This window comes from Muntiacus reevesi, chromosome 2 (genome assembly GCF_963930625.1).
Source record: "Muntiacus reevesi chromosome 2, mMunRee1.1, whole genome shotgun sequence".
Classification (NCBI taxonomy): domain Eukaryota; kingdom Metazoa; phylum Chordata; class Mammalia; order Artiodactyla; family Cervidae; genus Muntiacus; species Muntiacus reevesi.
Genome location: NC_089250.1, coordinates 60626126 through 60649264, shown reverse-complemented (window position 1 = coordinate 60649264; position 23139 = coordinate 60626126). Strand labels below are relative to the sequence as shown.

General features: G+C 49.5%; 1 protein-coding gene across 1 annotated transcript; it reads right to left on the bottom strand.

Annotated features, from left to right (window-relative positions):
• Positions 1-4616: 4616 nt before the first annotated feature.
• Positions 4617-20233, bottom strand: BPIFB6 (BPI fold containing family B member 6). Its single transcript, XM_065919753.1, has 15 exons — positions 20134-20233; positions 17438-17537; positions 16250-16354; positions 15647-15796; positions 15425-15488; positions 14955-15015; positions 13944-14035; positions 12851-13024; positions 11665-11718; positions 11141-11314; positions 10330-10397; positions 6776-6821; positions 6128-6191; positions 5641-5717; positions 4617-4649 (listed from the first exon to the last, which is right to left on the bottom strand). The coding sequence occupies exons 1-15, from the start codon at positions 20231-20233 to the stop codon at positions 4617-4619; spliced, it is 1362 nt and encodes a 453-aa protein (XP_065775825.1).
• Between the last annotated feature and the right edge of the window lie 2906 nt (positions 20234-23139).

Here is a 23139-nt window from a genome sequence, read left to right as displayed (position 1 = left end):
CAGGTGGTCAAAGTATTGGAGTTTCAGCTTCAGCATCAGTTCTTCCAATGAATATTCAAGACTGATTTCCTTTAGGATTGACTGGTTGGATCTCCTTGCAGTCCAAGGGACTCTCAAAAGTCTTCTCCAACACCACAGTTGGAAAACATCAATTCTTTGGCACTCAGCTTTCTTTATGGTCCAACTCTCCCATCCATACATGACCACTGGAAAAGCCATAACTTTGACCAGATGGACCTTTGTTGGCCAAGCAATGTCTCTGCTTTTTAACAGGCTGTCTAGTTTGGTCATAGCTTTTCTTCGAAGAGGCAGGCATCTTTTAATTTCATGGCTGCAGTCACCATCTTACAGTGATTTTGGAATCCCAAAAAAATAAAGTCTCACACTGTTTCCATTGTTTCCCCATCTATTTGCCATGAGGTGACGGGACTGGATGCCATGATCTTAGTTTTCTGATTGTTGATTTTTAAGCCAGTTTTTAAACTCTCCTTTTGGATGGAGGGAAGAACCCCATGGATGGAGGGAAGGGCAAGTTCAAAGGCCTGAGGTGATATGTTCTAGGAACACGACGAGGGCTGTGCAGTTGGAGGGGTGTGGGGGCCATGGGGTCAAGGAGGTGATGTGACCCCGCAGGTCACTGTACAGACTTACAGACTTTGGCTTTTGTTTGCAATTCTTCAGCAGGTCCGGACCAGGGGTGCCCTCCTCTAGGAAGCCCTCCTGACTCCCAAGCCAGCCGTGACCCACAACCTCCTGGGATCCCCTCTGTCAGAATCTGTGACATGCAGAGCTGTATCTATGTTTCTGGGTACTTGTGGGTCTGTCTCTTGCAAGGGGCCCTGAGACCCAATCTGGTGAGATGGGAGAAGAGGGAGTATTTACCTGATTCACTTCATAACCCCTGAACCCCTTAACCATACAATATTCATCCTATGACTTTAGACACTGAGCCAGGTTACCCAACCACACCACTTAAATTAAAAAATAAATAAATAAAAATCTTTTCTTAAAATATAAAGCCCAGACCCTAAGTGTACAGCTTGATGAACTTTTACAAAATTCTTTTATTTCAGAAGCCCTGTTTTGTCCCTCAGTCCTGACCTCTAACAGTGATGAGCTCAGTCTGCTCTTGAGGGTACTATAAATGGGATTGCACATGTGTACTCTTTTGTGTATAAAAGCTCCATCACACCTTGTGTCTATGCGGTCCAGTCACATTGTGAGAGGCAATGACTTGCTCTTCTTTGCCCTGTGCTACTTCATTGTGTGAACACACCCAGATTGCTTATCCACACTCCTGTCTAGAGGCTCTCAGGCCTTTGGGTCATTGGCTATTAGAATAAAGCTGCTCTGAGCATTCTTGTTAAGTCTTTTTGTGGACATGTGTTTATTGTTCATTTTTCTTGTGTGACCAACTAGGAGAGGGATTGTTGGGTCCCAGTAGCACCTGTGGGGTTTCCCTGGTGACTCCGACAGTAAAGAATCCATCTACCAATGCAGGAGATGCAGATTTGATCCCTGGATTGGAAAGATTCCCTGGAGAAGGAAGTGGCAACCCATTTCAGTATTCTTGCCTGAGAAATCCCATTAACAGAGGAGCCTCTGGGGCTACGATCCACATCGTGAAAGAGTCGGACCTGACTCAGTGACTAAATGGCAACAAAACGAAGTAGAACATGTGCACAGTGAATTTTCCTAGGTGCCTCCAGGGCTCTCCCAGTGCTTCTGCTCATAAACTTGTGCACTGGGTACTGCCAGTATTCTTAAGACTCTTGTTAGAGGGAGGAGGAGGGAAGGCTAGCACCTAGCTTTTATTGAGCCGTTATTGTCTACAAGGCACTGATGTGTACAAATTGGTCCAGTCACCATGATGACCAGGAAGGTCAGCATATCACAGCTCCTGTCTTACACTCAAGGAGCCAAGACTCTCTCTCCAAGGAGAAGCCACTGGCCCAAGGTCACACTAGAGTCCAGCCGACCTGTCTGACTCTGACACTAAGCACCCCTCTCCCCTTTTAATTTTAACACAGTAGATTTACAGTGTTGTGTTAGTGACACTCATCCTCTTAACCACTGCCCAGGCCAGCCCTCCTCAAGGGAAGAAAATGCTACCTACTTTCTGGTCTGCCTTATCTTCCTCAATTCCTTCCAGATCCCACTCCCGTGGAGACCCCTGCAACCTCCCCCCACCCCCGCCCAGGTCCCTAGGCACCTGCAAGCCACCTCAAGCACCAAGACCCAGTCAGGGATTGGGCCCCTTGATGGCAAGGATTAAAGAAAATGCATATCTCCAGGCCCTACCCTGCAGCCCTGACTCAATAATTCTGGGGCGGAGGGCTCAGGAACTGGCATGTTTAACTCCAATCTGAAGTGCAGCCCTTTTGAGAACCCTGGGTGATGTACAGCAGTGGAAGGCATTAGAGCAGGGGAAGGACTGAATGGGAAAGAGTACCCTTGGGCATTAGGTCCGAGAGTGAAGCCCCTGGAGCCAGAATTCCTGGGTCCAATTCCTGACTCTGATCATCACCGTCTCAGAGCCATAGTTTCCCCAGCCTGCAAAATGGGCTGATGTTAATTAAAATTGTCCACCCTCACCCGGCTGGTTTGGCTGTGGGTACAGGTGTCCAGGAAATGGGCCTTAGGGCATTAAGGAAAGGCTGCCAAAGGTGCCTGAGAAGTTCAGATGATGGCAAGATCTCTGGGAGGCCTTCTCGAAGTTACTGCAACTGACAGTGGGCTGGGAAGGGAGAGAAGACAGGCTGGGTGGTGACTGGTATGGACACAAATGTGGGGAATTGGTGGGTGGTCTTCAGTTCTCCCAGGGGGCTGCGTGGCAGGCTTTGGGGGTCGATAGTCATGAGTCCAGGATGAAAGACCTGGTTCTCGTCCCTCCTTGCTCTGTGACCTTGAGTTGACCACACACCCTCTCTGGGCCCCAATTAAGGATGCTGATGCATCTTGCTGCTGAATGTGGTGTCAAGAAACAACGAGACCTGGACTCAGGCAGACAGGGTTCAAGCCCATCCCCACATGCAAGTGTGCCCTTGGCCTCTGGCTTCATCTCTCTGAGCCTCCACTTTCTCACCCAGGGTTGGGAGTCTTGGAAGTTGAGCAGTGCCCATGGGCAGAAAATCCCCATCATTGCCTCTCTAGAAGCTGGGGTCACAGCACAGGACTCCCCTTGCCAGCCCAGCCCTTATTTTCTGCCCAGAGTAAATCCAGGGTAACTGATCATTCAATGAACGACGCAATAAGATTAGAGGTCAAAGTACTCAAACCCTTTCCCATTTCCCAGATGGGAACACTAAGGTCTGAAGAGGAGCTATGGTTTATCCAAGGCCGCAATAACATGCCCCTGGTTGTGCCAAGGCAAGAATTCAGTCCTCCTGACTCAGCCTTTCTGCCTTGGTTTCTCCATCTGTGCACTGGACTATGGAGGGGAGCAGTGAGTGTACTGTGTGAACATCCAAGGACAGGATTAGGGGAGTGGAGGAGCCTAGGCACGCCTAGGATCAGGCATCAGCCACCCACAGATTATCCAGGCGTCTGTACGTGCCAGCTGGTCTCAAGGCCACCATTGTCCCAGAGCTGGGAGATGATGGGTGATGGGATTAAGGTCGACTCTGAGGGAAAAGGGGACGGCCCAGGCACCCAGGTCAAGGCAAGGGAGGGGCCCTCCTTCCTCTGCGACATGGGTCTGGGCCAGGCTGATACACAGACGCACCCATGGAGACAGAGACCTTCCGACAGATGCACACAGCAACATATGGACCATGGACACGTATGTGGGAACACCGTCTCAATAATTCCCAGGGCTGGAGCAACAGCCAATCAGAGGGGCTCTGAAGTACCTTTTTTTTTTTTTTTTTTTTCAAAGTTATAGGTTTGGGGTGTTTTTTTTTTCCAACATTCTAGCAAATGATACTGACTTTGAGAATCCACTTAGAATACATTTATTTTAGATTGTGTTTTTAACTTTGTTATATATAAAAATACATTCACTTTAGAGAAGGGTCAGTTTGAAGAACAGTGTCGGTAGGTGGCCCAGATGGTAAAGAATTTGCCTGCAATGCAGGAGACCCAGGTTCGATCCCTGGTCGGAGAGATTCCCTGGAGAAGAGAATGGCAACCCACTCCAGTATTCTTGTCTGGGAAATCCCATGAACAGAGGAGCTTGGTGGGCTATAGTCCATCACAAACAGCCAGATGTGACTGAGCACAAACACACACACAGTGGGGATGGTCACCCTCCCCTTGGAGGGTTATTGCACAGATTAAATGAGATGGTACAAGTAAAGCTCTGAGCATGGCATTCAGCAGGTACTCAATATATGCTCAAGCCTGCCTCTCAGACCCAAGCTACTCTTAGATCTCAAACCCGTTGAAGAGGAAAAAAAACACACATCAATTTCCTACAAATAAAGAGATCAAAACATCAGGTGTTCATTAGGGCCTTTCTCCTGTTTATTGCCAAGTCCCCAGCTCCATCCTGCCCTGCTCACTCCTCACCAGCCCCAGGGGTAGGGGGCCAGGCCCACTCAGTTCCAATCAGGCTCCTCTTCTGGGTGTAACTAGTTGACTGTGTGCAGGCAGCTGGCAGGCAAATCCTGTCCCAGTCAGTTCAGCTTCAAGTCCAGCACCAGGGCATTCTGGCAGGTGAAAAAGGGCCAGGAGTGGGTGTGGGGAACAATGAGGGGCCACCCAGACACAGAATGGGATGGACAGGGATGTGGTGAGGAATGAAATCAGCGCTGTGTTTGAGAACGAAGGATGGGGCTTCCCTGGTGGCTCAGTGATAAAAAGAAAAAAAAAAAAATCTGCCTGTCAATACAGGAGACACAGGTTCGGTCTCTGGTCCAGGAAGACCCCACATGCCACAGGGCAACTATCCCATGTGCCACAACTACTGAGCCTGTGCTCTAGAGCCCAGGAGCCATAACTACTGAAGCTTGCGCACTCTAGAGTCCGTGCTCTGCAACCAGAGAAGACACTTCAGTGAGAAGCCTGTGCACTGCAACCAGAGAGTAGCCTCTGCTCGTTGCAATTAGAGAAAAGCCCGTGCAGCAATGAAGACCCAGCACAGCCAAAAATAAATAAAGAAATGTTTAAAAAAGAAAGACTGGCCTTATGACCCTTCACCTCTCTGAACCTTGAGTTTCTCAACAATCAAGTGAGGAGAAGCACCCCTACCTCCCAGAGTAGAGAGATCAAATGAGAAAAATGTCCATTCAATGCTCCAAGTGCAATGCTTGGTATGCAAGGCAAAGCTAATATTTATGGAACACTTACTGTATGCCTTTAAGTGAATTATCTCCATAAATCATCACAACAGCTCTCCAGAGTGGATACTATATTATTCTATTTGAGACGACAGAAAAATAGAAGCACCCAGAAAGAAGAAGCAATTCGTCCAAGGTAGCAGAGGAGGACAGTAGCAGAATTCATGTTTCCTTCAGGGGATCCCTGGCTAATGGCAGCCTCCAGATTCTGAGGGGCAGGGTCTTGCTCAAAGGATTGGCAAGACTGTACTGATGGCCACTGCCCGCCTTAGTCCAATGCCCTCCAAGTTGAGAATGGCAGGCTTTTGCTCATTGGCCGAAAACATTGGCTGAACTGGCCTTTCCCACCTCCTTTCCTCACCTCAGTTATGTCCAGCTCTGCCAGGTTGTAGTTCATGTCCAGAAGGTCAGGAAGTGGGAACCCGACTTGGAGTACATCTGAGAAATATAGGAAGAGTCATTTCAGCCTACCTGCTCTGCAATTAAGTGGCTGCCTGGAGCAGCATAGTGGGAAATAGTGCAGTGATTGATTCATGATGTCTGCCAGCTGCACAGGCCTAGACACCATCAGCTGGATCACCACCAACCAGCATCCCAGGGCGGGGTCAAGATCTGACTTCCAGTATGGGGTCAAAGGTCAGAGTTCAAGTTGTTGAAGGGGCCTTTGTCCCCAGGCAATTGACATTAAAATGACATTAGCCTGAAAGATTCACTACTGACTATCCACTCCCTTTTAGGTTTCCTCATTTGGGGCCAGTGGAGGGCCTTTGAGACCATCCTTGTGACATCCCTTCCTGCTCAAAGTGCTTCTTGGCACCAGCAAAACCCAAGCCTGTTGGAGCCCTCACCATTGATGACTGGGATGTAGGCTTCTTGGAGAAAATCAGTGATGAAACCAGTCAATTTCTTCTCCTGGCGAGAGAGAGAGAGAGAAGATACCCTCATCCCATCATTCCATTAATTCAATAGATTTTTTTTCAGTTCTTAGTCCAGCTGAGTCCAAGGACCACAGGAACGAATATTAGAGACATCAAATCACATCAAAACTGCATCTGACTGTTATATTGTAGACTGATGCCCTTCATTTCTGCTTAGCTCCTGTTCAGTCCGTGGGGTTGCAAAGAGTCAGATAACGACTAAGCAACTGAGCACACACTACTCCTCACTGCATCAGGTTCTGTGCTGGGCCCGGAGGCTATAGAAACTAATCAAAATAGCACCTGGGCTGGGCAAACAAGCTCGGGTTGCTGCTATGCACAGCAATCCTTTTAAAATCAATCTAGGGAGATGTCCAGATTCTATCCAGAAAAGAGAATAAAGACTCAGAGAAGCAAAGCAATTTTCCCAAGGTCACACAGTCAGGAGCCCCAAACCCCACAGTGACCTACTCTATTCGCTCTGCCTCCATTTCAGAACTCTACCCTGAAATTCCAAGGTGAATAGGTCCAGTTTTTTGCTTTTAAGCCAGACCAGGCAGAAGTACTCGGGATACTTACCTTGAAGGGGCCAATCGATGAGGACCTCCGGGACATGCTCAGTAATCTGCAGAGGAGAGGGAACCGGGGAGATAGAAGGGCAGTCAGAGCACTGGAGAAAAGGCATCTCAAACACCCCCAGCCCCTCTCTGATGGGGAAATCCCCTTACAGCCTTCACACTAGGTGCTCCTAAGTCTGTTTACATGCCGCCTGTGATGGGCACTTACCCTTTTCCTTACAGCCCATGTTGTTTCCCACAGCTCAAACCACTGACTTCTCTCATTGGTCCTGACTCCTCTCTTTGGGACTCAAGCTCTGTCTATTGCCCCTGCCCAAGGCCAGATATGCAGAGGTTTGCAGCTCAGTTAGCCAGTTCCAGACTTCTGCAGGACACAGAGCTGGGGTCCTTCACAGGGCCCCTCCTCTGCACAGCCTCTGATGGCACTAATGCACCTTGGCACCAGAACAGGCCATATGATGGTCATCTGCTGGTTCTATCTTCCCAACATCTATCTTTTATTCCAATAACAGACTCTCCATTTCCTGATCCTGTCTATGCAAGGTATTACAGTGGGGTGAGCACATTACCCAGACCTGGCCAATCAGAGCATTCGATCTCTAGAGTCATCAGTTCAGTTCAGTTCAGTCACTCAGTCATGTCTGACTCTTTGCGACCCCATGGACTGCAGCATGCCAGGCTTCCCTGTCCTTCCCCAACTCCTGGAGTTTGCTTAAACTCATGTCCATTGAGTCAATGATGCCATCCAACCATCTCATCCTGTTGTCCCCTTCACTTCCTGCCTTCAATCTTTCCAGCATCAGGGTCTTTTCCAGTGAGTCAGTTCTTCACATCAGGTGGCCAGAGTATTGGAGCTTCAGCTTCAGCATCAGTCCTTCCAATGAATATCCAGGACTGATTTCCTTTAGGATTGACTGGTTGGATCTCCTTGCAGTCCACGGGACTCTCAAGAGTCTTCTCCAACACCACAGTTCAAAGGCATCAATTCTTCAGTGTTCAGCTTTTTTTATAGTCCAACTCTCACATCCATACATGACTACTGGAAAAACCATAGCTTTGACCAGATGGATCTTTCATGGCAAAGTAATGTCTCTGCTTTTTAATATGCTGTGTAGGTTGGTCATAGCTTTTCTTCCAAGGAGCAAGTGTCTTTTAATTTCATGACTGCAGTCACCATCTGAAGTGATTTTGGAGCCCAAGAAAATTAATTCTCACACTGTTTCCATTGTTTCCCCATCTATTTGCCATGAAGTGATGGGACCAGGTGCCATGATCTTAGTTTTTTGAATGTTGAGTTTTAAGCCAACTTTTTCACTCTCCTCTCTTTCACTTTCATCGAGAGGCTCTTTAGTTCTTCACTTTCTGCCATAAGGGTGGTGTCATTTGCCAGGAGGTTATTGATATTTCTCCTGGAAATCTTGATTCCCAGCTTGTGGTTCATCCAGCCCAGCATTTCACATGATGTACTCTGCATATAAGTTAAATAAGTAAGGTGACAATATACAGCCTTGATGTACTCCTCTCTGTCGTTCCATGTCCAGTTCTAACTGTTGCTTGTTGACCTGCATGCAGATTTCTCAGGAGGCAGGTAAGGTGGTCTGGTATTCCCATCTCTTGAAGAATTTCCATAGTTTGTTGTGATCACACAGTCAAAGGTTTTGGCATAGTCAATAAAGCAGAAGTAGATGTTTTTCTGGAACTCTCTTGCTTTTTCAATGATCCAATGGATGCTGGCAATTTGATCTCTGTTCCTCTGCCTTTTCTAAATCCAGTTTGAACATCTGGAAGTTCACAGTTCATGTACTGTTGAAGCCTGGCTTGGAGAGTTTTGAGCATTATTTTGCTAGCATGTGAGATGAGTGCAATTGTGCAGTAGTTTGAACATTCTTTGGCACTGCCTTTCTTTGGGATCGGAATGAAAACTGACCTTTTCCAGTCCTGTGCCCACTGCTGAGTTTTCCAAATTTGCTGACCTATTGAGTGTAGCACTTTCACAGCATCACCTTTTAGAATTTGAAATAGCTCAACTGGAATTCCATCACCTCCACTAGCTTTGTTCGTAGTGATGCTTCCTGAGGCTCACTTGACTTCACATTTCAGGATGTCTGGCTCTAGGTGAGTGATCACACCATCATGGTTATCTGGGTCACGAAAATCTTTTTTGTACAGTTCTTCTCTGTATTCTTGCCACCACTTCTTAATATCTTCTGCTTCTGTTGGGTCCATACCATTTCTGTTCCTTTATTGTGCCCATCTTTGCATGAAATGTTCCCTTGGTATCTCTAATTTTCTTGAAGAGAGCTCTAGTCTTTCCCATTCTATTGTTTTCCTCTACATCTTCTCATTGATCACTGAGGAAGGCTTTCTTATCTCTCCTTGCTATTCTTTGGAACTCTGCATTCAGGTGGGTATATCTTTCCTTTTCTCCTTTGCCTTTCACTTCTCTTCTTTTCTCAGGTATTTGTAAGGCCTCCTCAGACAACCATTTTGCCTTTTTGCGTTTCCTTTTCTTGGGGATGGTCTTGATCACTGCCTCCTGTACAATATCATGAACCTTCATCCATAGTTTTTCAGGCACTCTGTCTATCAGATCTAATCCCTATGAATCTATTTGTCACTTCCTCTGTATAATCATAAGAGATTTGATTTAGGTCATACCTGAATGGTCTAGTGGTTTTCCCTACTTTCTTCAATTTCAGTCTGAATTTTGCAATAAGGAGTCATAGTGATTAGCTTAGAGTTGGTCATGTGATCCACACTAGACCAATGAAAACAGCCTTTGAGATTTTGTTAGAACTATTAAATAAGAGGTCTCTCTTCTTACTGGGATCACTTTGCTACCAAATGGGGAGCGGCTGCCTGAGAATGTCCAACAGAGTGGACAGCAAAAAACAAGGGAAGAGAGGGATAAACTTTGAGAATTTTTGTGCGCATAGATCCAGCCATGCCTGAAAGGGGTGATATACCCCTAGAGATTTTAATTATATGACTCAAGAGTCCCTTTGGGGCTTAAGCAAGTTAAAGTCAGAATTGTCTCTTACAACCAATAGAATCTTGGCACAACACATCAACAAGAAATTATGACAAATACAAAAATTATTGAGCAATTGAATACAAAACTAGACCTAACACATAGACAGAGCTCTGTAAATGTTGACTGTTATCAGTATAAAGAAAGTGTTCCTGGAGAAGGTAGGATTTGAGGTGGGCACTGACCAGCAGGTGGCATTTGGATGGCATGGGTAAAAGCCTGTTCATGAAAAAGGGAACTTGACCACACGATCAGACTCACTGTGCAAGAGCCCAGTGGAATAGTGGCAGCAGTGGTGGGAGAATCTGAGAAGGGCCTTGAGTGCCAGGCTAAGATTTGATGAAAGATCATGCACACAATGGGGAGCCATTGAGGGTTCTAGAGCAGGCAGAGAGACCAGAGAAGCCTGGCAGTGTGGGCTGTGCTGACTGGGTCAGAGGAAGGCCCTGGAGCAGGAAACCAAGTGGTCTTGGTGGTGCCTAGGCAGGGGAACAGGAATGCCAACCTGGGCAGCAGACTCCTACCTGTCCAGAGAGGTGGTCATCTGCAGCTGGTCCTCATGAACTGAGTACTGGATTTTCAGGTTGAAGTGCTGACACCGAGACGGGGGAAAGCAGGAAGTAGGCAGTGGGTCCCCCATCAGGGCTGGTAAAACCAGGGGCTCTACGACCTTCCCAGAACCACCACCACTGCCAAGACAGAGCAAGAGTCTCTGCCCAGTCCACCCTCAGGAACTGAACCCAGCAGCCTCCCCATGCCCCCAGGCCAGGATCCTCATCCCACCTGTACCCAGCCCACAACAGCACTATCAGAAATCCTGGCATGTTTGTGGGTCCCTGAACACACCACGTTATTGCTCCAGGCCATGTCCTATGACTCTGTCTGGAGTACCCTCCATCACCAGCCTCCCCAACATCAACCCTTTCCCTGGCCAGATCCTGCTCAACTTTCAAAGCATAGCTCAGGCATCACCTCCTCTAGGAAGTCCTCTGTGATTTCCTCAAAATAGATTTGCAATCTCTCTAGGCTCCTATAGTCCCCTGAGGGAGACTTTCACTGCCCTTATAGATGCTAATGAATGTCAGAGGGTGGGAAGTTGAACAGGAAAGAGAGGGTGGGAAGGAAGGAAGAGAGAGAAATGATCTTTCTAGTCATTCAGAGGTTCAATTGCAGAGCCCAAAGTCAGACAGTAGATGACAGTGCCCAGGAGGTTATAACCACATAATCAAGATTAACTAAGAACCCTTCAATCCATTATGTGACTATGAGCTAAAAGCCCACCCTCCACCTTCAAATATCCATGAGTTGGGCCTAACTGGGGAAAAGTCCACTCACAGTTTCCAGGACAAAGAGGGATACAGGCGGCTTGCCCCGCCGCCGAGCAGCGAACATCTCCAGGGTGCCATGGAGGTGCAGCAGGCTCTTGCCTGTTTTCATGGTGACCTTGGGGGACTTGTTTATCCTGATCTTGGTCACAAGGGGTTTCGACTTGGGATAGGCTTCAGCCACCTACAGAAACCAGGAAACTCCCCAGGGCCAATCCTCAGACTGGTGGTTTCCATTGAAACCAGGTGTCTGACATGAAATAGGTGATTTCTACCTTGAAAGGACTATATGCAAAGACTGGGATAGATTTATCAGGAAATAAAGGAAACAAAACAGAAAATCTGGCTATTTCTATATTGGACATAGGAAGTACAATGCACAAAACCTGGGCATTTCTGTGGGGAGCCAAAGACTACTTTACGGAGAAGTTGGGATGATGCCACACTGGACAAGGGAGACACAGTGTTGAAAATCCCTTTGCCCAGAGAACAGGGAAGGTGATTATGGTGATTATGGATAGCTGGGGCACTTACTTTAGGGATGAAGCCAGCCAGTGTTACAGTGGTTTGCGGGGGCAGCTCACCAATCTACAAAATAATAGTCAAGGTTGGGATTACTGAAGGCTTCCCTGAGTCATCCTAACAAACCTCTCCTCTGACTTAAAAAGGCATGCCCTCTGAGGTGCCTTCATCAAAATAGTTCTCACTCTTTGATTAAGTAGATAATGAGCCCCTGGATAGCCCAGACTGTGTCTCACACATTCCAGTGCCCATAGCTCTGAGTACAAGATCATGCACTGAGAAAATTTTGTTTGATGAAAAAGTAGACAGAGAGATGGGAGAATGGGTGGATGTGATGGATCAGAGGAAGTGGGTGAAGGGATTCATAGATGGAGAGATGGATGAGGAAAAAATATAAACAGATAACTGGGTGAATGGACGGTTGGATTGATGGATGTGTGCTTGTGTAGGAGAATAAATAGTAGATGGGCAGGTGGCTGGCTGTGTGGAGACATGAAAGGAATAATGGAGAGGGGAGGATAGGTGGGTGGGAAAATGGCAGAATTGTCTGATAAATGGATGGGAGAAGGGATGATAAATGGATTGATGGGTGGAGGGATGAATAGGAAGGTCCACAAATGGATGGTGGATGCATGGATGGGAGGATGAATAAAGGGATCAGTGGGGATGAATGAATGAATGAATGGATTGATGGTTGGCTGGGTGGATCAATAAATGAGTAGGAGGATGGATAATGGAGAACTGGATGAGTAGATGGGTGGGTATCTGGGTGTTTAGGTGGTAAATGGCAGATGCATAGATTCATTCATTCAATAGTATCAGCCCCTGTTCTAGGTATGGATGGTATGGAGGGTTGGGTGGATTCTAGCTAAAAGGATAGAGTCTAGGACATGACTACATAGTAGCAAGACAGACTGGAAATAAAGAAGGTGGATGGATGGACAATGCAGAAGAGTTGTAGGTTGGTGGATAAATACCTGGTGTATGGACAATTGAATGGATAGATGAATACATAGTGGTTACATGGACAGAGAGGTGGTGGATGGTAGGGTGAAATGATGATAGAGACCCAAATCCGTCCTGGCCCCTACCAGCCCTAGCATTACACACAACCCCAGGATAATTCTCAGTCTGGGCAGGGACTGTCATTACAGGGGGCAGATGCAGATATGGGGAGTGTGGCCACTGGGCAGCTCACCATCGTATCCTTGACTTTCACATCAAAGAACTTCTGCAGAAGAGCAAGCTCTGCCGTGAGGAAGGCGGCCGAGAGCAGCAGCTGTGAGGAGCCCTCAGCATAGTCCTCAGGGAACGCAGCCCCTCCGGCGTCCGCAAGCTGGATAGTGTTGCCCTTTGGCTGCTGCACCACAGGCTGCGGGACAGCCAGGGGAGAGACACTCAGCCTTGGCCATGGGCAAGTCTCAGTCCTCCAAACGAATGGTGCTCAAACCAGCCTAGTGTTAGTCACTTAGTCATTTGACTCTTTGTGACCCCATGGACTGTAGCCCACCAAGCTCCTCTATCCATGGGATTTTCCAGGCAAGAATACTGGAGTGGATTTCCTTCTCCAGGGGATCTTCCTGACCCAGGGATTGAACCCAGGTCTCCTGCACTGCAGGCAGACTCTTTACCATCTGAGCCACCAGGGAAGCCTGTGGTGCCCAAGTCAGCAAGTCATAAGATGGTTGAGTCAGAGCAGTGTGCAGTGGCTCAACTCTCCCAGTGTACAGATGGGTAGACTGAGGCCCACTAGGATAATGGAGTCAATCACTAAACCACTGGCAGCTCCTCAAAGGATTGTATAAGTAACCTCAGTTAATCTGACTCTAACTGATTAGAGCCCTCGTTTACTATTTTAACCTCCAGAGAAAGAGGTAAACTGAAGACAACGTGCAGCCTGTAAGAGCCCCACTGGAGGAAGACTTCATGGGGAGATGACTGCTTGGGATTCTTCTTCTCATTCCTGGGAGATGCAGTCACCTGGTCACCAGGGTTCTGGAGTCCTGGGTGAGGCCCTAGTCAAATCCTGCCTCCCTGCTAGACTGGGTGCTCTCTTCTATATGACAGTGGGCAAGCCACTCACTGAGAGAAGCAGGCAGCCTCAGGGGTGTGGGTGTGGAGTTGGCCATCCCAGAAATCAGCTCAGGATTTGGGGTTCGTATTGAGAGCAGAAAGAGGAAGAGGCCCCCCCCCCCACCCTCCACAATCCCAGCCCAGACACCGGCCCTAAGGAAGCAGACCCCACCACTCAAGCCAGTAAGACCTCTGCCAGCTGACCCTTTGGTGCTTACACTGAAGTCCACTTGAATGTAGCTGGCTGTAGTGGTCGGTACGGATGTCAGGACATATTGGACGGTGCCCATCTGACCCACAGGCATGGGAGCTGTGCAAAGACGAAGGTTCACTCAGAGAGACACCAGCCCGGGGACAGCCTGGAAAAGCCAGCACCAGCCAGCTGCCACCTGAACCTGGCCTGGATGCCAGAACCCCGGCCCTCTCTGTGACACAAGGCAACTGCTTAGCATCTCTGGGCCTCAGTATTTTCATCTGCAGAATGGAGGCAATCGTGCCTGATCCAGAAAATCATGCCACCTTACATCGCCCTGCAAGTACAGAGCCTGAGTGTTCACCAGGTGTTTTCCAGCTCAGTTCTCACAACAGATTGGTGGGGTCAGGATTATTGGTTCTATTTTACAGATGCACAGACTGAGGCTTGGAGGAGTGAAATAATGTCCTTGGCCACCCTGCTGGGCACATGAATCAGTTTTCCTCAGTCTCAGCCATTGGAGTTTCCCCTCCTGGTCTTGGGGAACCCTGTGGACCCCATAGTGATACAGGTGGCTGTTTTCCCTTGGCAAAGGAAAGGGTGGGGTTACTACTGGGATTACTCTTCATGGTACAAGGTTTGTGGATGAGCTGTTGTGAACAAACGGTGCTGTCCTTGGAGTCTGGGAGGATGATAGATAGAACACTGGGTGGAGGGCTGAGAGGTAAGGACCCCGGAGTCCCTCAGGGCCTAAGGATCCCCATCCGGGCATTGCGGGGAGGAGTGGACTCCATGACCTCAGACCTCCTCTAGTCCCAAGGCCAGGACAGGAGCAGGCACTTGAATGGGGAGCCAGCCAGCCAGCCAGCCTCCCAGCCAGCCTCCCAGCCAGCCTCCCAGCCTCCCAGCCTCCCAGCCTCCCAGCCTCCTAGCCAGCCTCCCAGGCTCCCAGCCTCCCAGCCAGAGTGGGACATCCAAAAATTCTAGCCATCCTGCTGTCCCCATGCAGGAGCAAGGCATAGCTAGGGCTACATACCGTTCAGGCTGGCCCACTTCTTGTTCACATACACCAGGACCGCATCAATGGCAGGACACATCTGGAAGAAGAGAAAGCACTGGGCTGAAGGGGGCCCTGAGTGGAGGGCCCCATTCTCACAGCTGAATGTCACTCCATGGGGAGTCTCAAGAGCCCTAGTGAGATAGGGACTGGAAGGGGAAACCAAGGCCACAAGTCATACAGAAAATCAATGGCAGAGCCCCAGGGACTGGTACGCTCAGCAAGAATGGCAAGCTGTTCGATGCCAGCTGCCCTTTCCTCCTCCCCTGCTCACGGCAGACATCACTAGCTGATCACAGTACTTCCTCCCACTGAGCCAACCACAGCCTCAAGAGTCTCCTCAGCCACCAGCAGTCGATCAAGATCAGCAGCCGAGATGAAACGCGCTTGCCAGCCCTGGTCTAAGCAGTGCCAGGGATGAGGGGTGGAGGCTCACTCTGGGCACTCACCAGACCAGGAAGAACTTTGTGTAGGGTGCTGTCCAGGAACTTGTTGACCACCTTGGGCAGCATGCTGGACACAGAGGATGGGGACAGAGGCATAGATGGCAGGAAGTTAGGCACGGGACATGCAGGGACATGGCTGAGGAGTTCAGTGGCTCAGGAAGTGGGATGCTGGGTCAGGCTGGCAAGGTGGACCAAGCCTTCTTCCCCAACCACAGAGAACCTCACTTGCTAGGCAGGTTTGTCTTCACGCTGACCAGGATGACCTCACAGCCCTCACTCTTGAACATGGGGAGGCCTGTCTCCTCGTCCTGCAGAAGCCGGTTGGTGGCTGTGATGTTCAGGACCACGATGATCTCCATGTTCCCACCCATGAAGCTGGAGGAGGGGGCAGGCAGGCATCAGGGCATCACTGCCACTGTGACCACAATCTCAGCATCTCTGAGAGGACGAAAGGGTGGGAGACCATGCCATGGGACAGAAAGAGGGATGGGACCTGCCCAAGTTTACACAACCAGCCTTTCCTCTCCTCTCTTGCTTTGGTGAACTCCTACACATCCTTCAAAACCCTGTTCTGCTCAGCTGTCATCATCTCCCCAAAGCCTTTTCTAATCCCCAGCCCCTACACCCTGTCAATATTTCTTCTGTCCCAGGCCAATCTATCAATCTGTGATCAACTGTGCTCAGGTCTGGTTCCCATCAAAGGTAGGAACCAACTTTGCATTATCTCAGACCACAGCATGGTACACAGTAGGTACTCAATCAATGGGCATATAAGAGTGAGACAAAGAGGCCATTGTCCTTTCCTTCTCACCTCCCTGCCCTACTCACCTCTTGCCAGTTATGGTCATGCCCGTGGACACACACTGGAAGACGCCCACTCCAGGCATGAAGTTCATTGTGATGACGGGCAGCAGCACATCCTTCACTTTCAGACTGGGAGGGGCAGACATTTGAGCAGTGAGAACTGGACAGGTGAGACCCCTCAACGCACTCCTCCACCACTTTGCTGGAAGGCCTTGGGTAAATCCCCCATCCCATGTCATAGGGATGATCCTATCTCTGGGGCTGTCATGAAACGCAAACAAAAGGCTGAACATGAACCAATCTGTACACAGAAAGCTCTCCTCATGGGTGAGATGATATGTGGGTTAATTTGTGACCCTGGGCTGCTCCCTTCCCTGATGTAGGCCTCGGTTTCCCCACGGACAAAAAGAGGAGGTTTGCTTAGATCCGAGTTTCTCATCAGTGATGCTATGGACATTTGGGGCAAGACCATCCTGTGTTCTGGGCTGTCCTGTGCATTGTAGGATGTTTCATAGAAACCTTGGCTTCTGCTCACTACAGGGACTGGATGCACTCCCCCTCCCTGACTCTACAAGTTGAGACAATCAAAAATGTCTCCAGACACTGCCAGATGTCCCCTGGAGGCAAAACCACTCCTGGCTGAGAACCACCAATCAAGATCCGGGATAACAAAGTTGTGGCACATTTACTTCATCTGCCCACCCAGAGCTCTTGGCAGACGTTGCTAATCGATCACACTGCTATTTCCTGCTAAGTCCAGAAAGTGTCTCAGAACCCTCCCCAGTAGATCATTCCAGACAGCCCCTACTAATCAATCCCGTATGACACAAGCAATGAAACTAGTTTGCCCCTGTCCTTAGATGATTTTTCCATTCAGCCACTGGAGGATTTTTCATTCAATTTCATGTACATTCAGCAAGCTCCTGCTGCATATGGGGGTTGGAGCCTGACTTTCCAACTTCACTTCCTCTTCCCAATGGCCCTGCTCACAGCAGAACTAGAATTGTCCCCAGTGGGTGACTGAAGGGACTGAGGTCCAGGCAAGAGCAGCGACCTGCCCAAGGTCACACAGCAAGCCAGGAGCAAAGCCAGAAAGAGGCCCCACGTCCTGCACCAGCTCTTTCACTCAGGTCCTGGGCTGAGCATTACCACCACCCTCTGCCCTAACCACCACCCCCTTCCCCCGGCCCATGAAGTCCCTCCCCTGCTCACTCAGTGATGCCCTTGATAGGCTTCATCCCTGGGCGTTTTTGGCCCGCCTCAGCTGCCATCTTCTCCAGGATACGACTCTCATTCATGGCATTCTGGACCTCTGGAAAGGAGTAGACAGACCCTCACCTGGGCTCCTCACTGCTTCCCTCCCTGGCCAGTCTCTCAGGCATCTCAGGAACAAGTCATGTGCAGACCCTGCCCTCTTCCAGCCTCACGAGGGAGACAGAGTCACCACCAACAACAGCAAAGAGTGACGAGAGGAAGGAGAGGGTGGGACGAATTCAGAGTGCAGCACTGACATACACACACTACCATGGTAAAATGGATAGCTCGTGGGAACTCTCCCCTGGAGAATGCCATGGACAGAGGAGCCTGGCAGGCTACAGTCCACGGGACCGCAAAGAGCTGGACCTGTCTGTGCGACTAGCTTTCACTTTTTTCAGTGGGAAGCTGCCGTATAACACAAGGAGCTCAGCTCCATGCCGCGATGACCTAGAGGAGTGGGATGGGGGGAGAGCGTGGGAAAGAGGTCCAAGGGTGGGAGGGCATGTATGTGTGCTCATAGCTGATTCACGCTGTTGTGCAGTAGAAACTAGCATAACATTGTACACTCCAATTAAAAATAAAGTAAACAATACAGTGAATTCTACTGGAAAATATTTTGGCAGAATCTATGAAAGCTGAAGATATACATATTCTATAACCGTGAAATTCCACTACTAATGACATACCCAACAGAAACGTGCTCGTGTTCAACAAAATGTGTATTTTGGAATTAGATGTTGTAAAATAGCTGTATTTTTGAGTACCACATAAAAATTCATCATTAAGGAAATCTGTGTTGACTGGATATTCGTATAAACTTTTTAAAGAGATGAGTGATAGAGCTAACCCTTATCTGTAAGTTTTGAATTTATATTGTTTCTTCCCATGTACAAAACCATTTTTTTCCTACGGAGATGTGTTTTTTGTTTTTTGTTTTTTTTTTGCATTGGGGGATGTAAAGGAAAGCAGAATGTTTTATCATGATTTTTGCTTCAGAAACTTTGGGACAAATTAAAAGTCCTAGAACTCTGGTTAAAAAAAAAAAGAAATCATCATTAAAAGAAGAAAAAGGGATGAGAGCCAGTACTGCCCTGGCAGTTCAGTGGTTAAGACTCCACCTTCCATTGCAGGGGGCGCAGATTCAATCCGTGGTCAGGGAACTAAAGTCCCACATGCTGTGGGGTGCAGTCAAAAAAAATTTTTTTAAGCAAAAAAGAAATATATTGTAAATAAAAGTGATAAGAGCCATGAAAAGTGCAGGCAGCTGGAGGAACCACATGACAGGTGTGGGCCGGGAAAGGAAGAGCTGGGAAGGCTTCCAGGAGGAGGTGACCTGCCAGTTGGTCCTTAAGGGAAGAATAGGATTTTCATCAGGAAGCAAAGGGTAAAGAAGGCGGCTCAGGGCAGAAGACGCACCAAGGGCAGAGGTGGGGAAGAGGGGAAGGAGGTGGCATGGTGAGGGAAGAGAGAGGAACACAGGTGGCTGGAGTGGGGACGGACAGGACTGGAACTCTGGAGCAGTTTTCAGGGCTCATCATGGAGGCCTTGAACCTCAAGTTAGAGGGCCGACTTTATGTTGTGGCCCAGACACTCTCAAACCAGGGTGGTTAGGGAATTCAACTGGGAGCTTGTTAAAGTGGAGATACTGCGCCTGAAGCCAAGACATTCTGATTCCCCAGGCCTGGGGGCCCCCGCTCCAATTGATACTGCGCCAGAAACATCCTATAATAGTCACAGGCTAGTTCCCCGAGGGGGGACAAATCCTGAGCTGATGAAATCGTTAGCTCTTTGCACCTGGACATGACTTCCCTGAGGGTCACAGAACTGGGGGTAGAAAATACATCTTAGTAAAGTACCCTCAGAGCCTTTTAATCTCAGTTTCACCTGAAGTGTGTTTTCTCAGTTGTGTCTGACTCTCTGCGAACCCATGGACTGTAGGCAGAATCTTTACCATCTGAGCCATCAGGAGTTTGTACCACAATTTCATTTGATCCTGCCCCAAAAGGACAGTTTACCCTGCTTTACATTTCTTTTTTTTTTAAATATATATATATATATTTATTTAGCTGCACTGACTCTCAGTTGCAGTGTGCAGGATATTTAGTTGCAGCAGGCAAACTCTTAGTTGCATCATGTGGGATCTAGGTCCCTGACCAGCGATCGAACCCAGGCTGCCTGCTTTGGGAGCTCGGAGTCTTAGCCACTGGACCACCAGGGAAGTCCCAGTATTTTACATTTCTTTACATTTTACATTTACTGATGAGCACACTGGGAATACAGAGAGGGTAAGTGATTTGCTTGAGGTCACACAGTAAATTGTTGGCAGAGCTGGGATTTGGCTCATGTCTGTCACCCCAATGACCCACTTGTGGACACCAACCCCTGTCATCAGGGCCAAGGAGAGGCTCCAAGGAAGTAGAATTTCCAGTTCTGCCTTCAACTTGTTGGGGGACCTTGGGAAGGTCACCCTATTTTCTCTGGGTCTCAGTCCCCTCTCCTCTCCGTAAAATGGAAGAATAGCTAACATATCACTTATAAGTTTACTTTGAGGATCACAGAGTACTCAAGTCCATGCAAACACAGGCAGTCACTACCTAACCCCAGTCACACACCTCCCCCTCACCCCATGCCTACACCCAGCACCAGCTCACCGCGATTCAGGACGTCCATGCCCAGCCGCACCAGCGCCCCAGGGTCTGCTCGCGCAGGAGTCAGCAGGCTGCAGAGCGCCAGACACAGGATCCACAGCATGGCCCCACCTGTGCCATAGGGCCTGAATTGGGTGCAGCCCAGCAGGCCCTGGGAGCCCCCTGGGTGATCTCAGAAGTCTAGGAGCCTTTGGACTCCAGCCAGTTCAGAGAAACTCATGCCTGCCTCCTCCCAAAGGGCCCAACGGTGTCCAGATGAAACACCAGGCCTTCTGGAGTCACCCGAGCAGGTCACTTCCCTCTCTAAGCCTCAGCCTCCTCATCTGGGGGCCTGATGCATTCTGATCAGCCTGTCTGATGGGGTTGGTGGGAGGTTTAGCTGCAATTTTTCATGGGTTCAGGTGTGGCTCAGAGAGCAGTGCTGGGGCCACAGAGGAATTTCCTCCTAGTCCTGATCCAGGAACTCTCCGTGCAGTGCAGCGTGGGAATGGGGGAGCCCTCCACTCCCCCAGCCCTCCCACGACAGCCCGGGGCATCCCCCACCTCCCCCAGCTCAGCCTCCCTTCCAGAAATCTCAGTTCACAGCCCCTCAAGGCCCCTGGAGACAATGCCTCACCAATAGGGAAACAGAGGCACAGTTTGAACCAGTGCCAAGGTCTCACAGTGAGTAGAGAATCAAACGATGACCTCTGACCTCAGATCCTTCAAAACTCCCAGGAAAGCCCCTTCCCATCCCTGGACTCCCAGACACCCTCTCTTCCTGTGGACAACTTACCAAGACCTGAAATTTTTCCAATCAGAGGCCGAGTGTTTATTTCAGGTTTGAGCTGTGGGTGAAAAGAATCAAGGTGGGGCAGCCACTGAGGCTGGTCTGCGTCACCCAAGAGGAAGAGTTCCCGATGGACTCCAGCCTGCTGACAGCAGGCTCAGTCACTGACCCATAAACAGAAACGGGCACCTACTGGGGGCCCTCTTTCTTGTCGAGCCCATGCCTGCCTGTGTGTTCATTCAACTCACTGTGTGTTCATTCAACTCACATTTACTGAGTCCTCACTATGTGTCAAGCAGGCCGGGGTACAGGGTACACACAGCAAAGACAGTCCTGCTCCTCCTGAATCTTAGAGAGAAGCACCCAAATGGGATACAATGTGTATGGAGGATTAGGAAGTGGGGGGTGAGCAACAGGGAAGGACTTCTAAGGAGGAGATGTTTGGGCTGAGACCTAAAAGATGAAAAGCAGCCAGTATATAAAAAGCCAAGGAGACCATTGAGCCTACAGTCAATATTTGCTAAGTGAAACCGCGTTCTGTTTGCCTCTCGTCCGATTCAATTTTTAGATATCTATCTGGGCTTGAAAATAATCAATTGGGATGTTTCTTCCACCCCTGTGAACACGCCTAGTGCCAGATCTCTGAAGTTCATCCTGTGGAGGACTATGGAGTTCAGTACCAGGCAGCAGAGCTTGAAAGGGCTGGGTAAATGTCTTCTCCAGACCGCCCTACCCCTAAGGTGGGGAGATCGAGCCCCAAGACTGACCGCCACCCTAGTCCTCCCGTTCCCAGACCAGAACTGATGTCAGCTGTCAAGGTCGCTCAGAGCAGGGATTTTTGCCCTCTTAGAATAGTAAGTGGCTTGAGGAACACCCCCTCCAGTATTCTTGCCTGGAGAATTCCACGACAGAGGAGCCTGGTGGGCTACAGTCCATGGGGTCACATAGAGTTGGACCCAACTGAGCGACTCTCACTCACTGAGGAACACAGTCATATGGGTGTTTCTGGGACAAAGGGTCAATGCCAGGGTTTTGTTTATGACTGTGTTTGTGCTTTTGCCTAAACCGTCCCTCCCTCTAACAACACCCTGCCTCCTCCTTGCTTATTGCTCAAGTCCTAATTTCAGCCCCTGCCTCCTCCACCAGGAAGCCTCCCCTCAACCTCCAACCACCTCGTCTTGAAGACCGTAGTTTGGACCTGAATGTGTATCTGATCCATCCCCCCAAGACGAGTGTTTCCTGCTGCCTCAGCCCCATCTTCTACTCCCACTATTTCCTCCATCTGGAGTCCTTCTTCGATTTCTACTTGCCAAATGCTCCCAGCTGCCCCCTACCATCACAGTCCCCCCCACCCCCTGTTGCCTCAGCTCAGCTCTGAGCTCCTGCAAAGCAGAGCCTACCTTGTCTCTCTCTGGCCTCAGATGGAGCCCAGGGAGGCACCTCAGATCTGCTGTATCCTTGATCTTGCCCAAGTCTTACAGCATCTGAGGATTGTGAATGTCTGGTGGCTTCCTGTCAGGTGCAGAGCACTGGGTGGGGGTCAGGACATAGATCCAAACCCTGGTCCTGTTACCCGGTTACTGTGTGACCTCTGGCAAGCCTCCTGCCCTCTCTGAGCCTCAGTGTTTTCACCTGTAAAATGACCAGGCTGCAAAAGACACTGTCTGGGGAGAGGCCCACAGGCAGAGCCTGTCCTTACCTTGGCAAGCCTGGGGATGTCCTGCTGATGACTGGCCCCTGCCTCCCCACCCTGGGATGAGGAAGCCCTTATATTTGGGAGCCTGATTAGCTGCTTGGATAATTAAGGGTTTAATAAGGCCCAGATAATTATCTAGAGGCCCAGAGAACAGGAGCCCCGATGCTCACGTGACGATTCAACCTGTTCCAACATAAATAGCACAGAGGACATGGATGGCTGCCCCAGGGCGGGCACTGGGGAGGAGATGTGGTCACCAGAGTGGCCATCGGGGCTCACACTTCCCCTCCCCAAGATCAGCGCCTCCCACAAGGCTGGACACGCTGTTGGCACTCATTCCTTTCATGTTAACCTAGGACCCACTGTGTGCCAGGCCTGTGCGGGGGCGAGAGATGCCACACGGAGCAAAGCAGCTGTGGGCCCTATCCTAAGGGGGCTCCCGGAGCCTAGGGGGACAGGCCATCTGCAAGCGGACAGCACAGAGCCAGGTCAGTCCTGGGGAGACAAGGGTGGCGGAAGTCCGTGAACTGGGGGATGGGACAGG

Bases quoted from the DNA above. Each gene is read 5' to 3' on its own strand.
- BPIFB6 (XM_065919753.1), bottom strand. From the start codon at position 20,233: ATGCTGTGGATCCTGTGTCTGGCGCTCTGCAGCCTGCTGACTCCTGCG. The intron at 13,025-13,943 runs GTAAGCACCAAA...GCTGTCCCGCAG, and splicing joins ACATTCAAGTGGACTTCAGT to CCTGTGGTGCAGCAGCCAAA. The intron at 6,822-10,329 runs GTAGGAGTCTGC...TCTCCTCTGCAG, and splicing joins ATGACCACCTCTCTGGACAG to ATTACTGAGCATGTCCCGGA.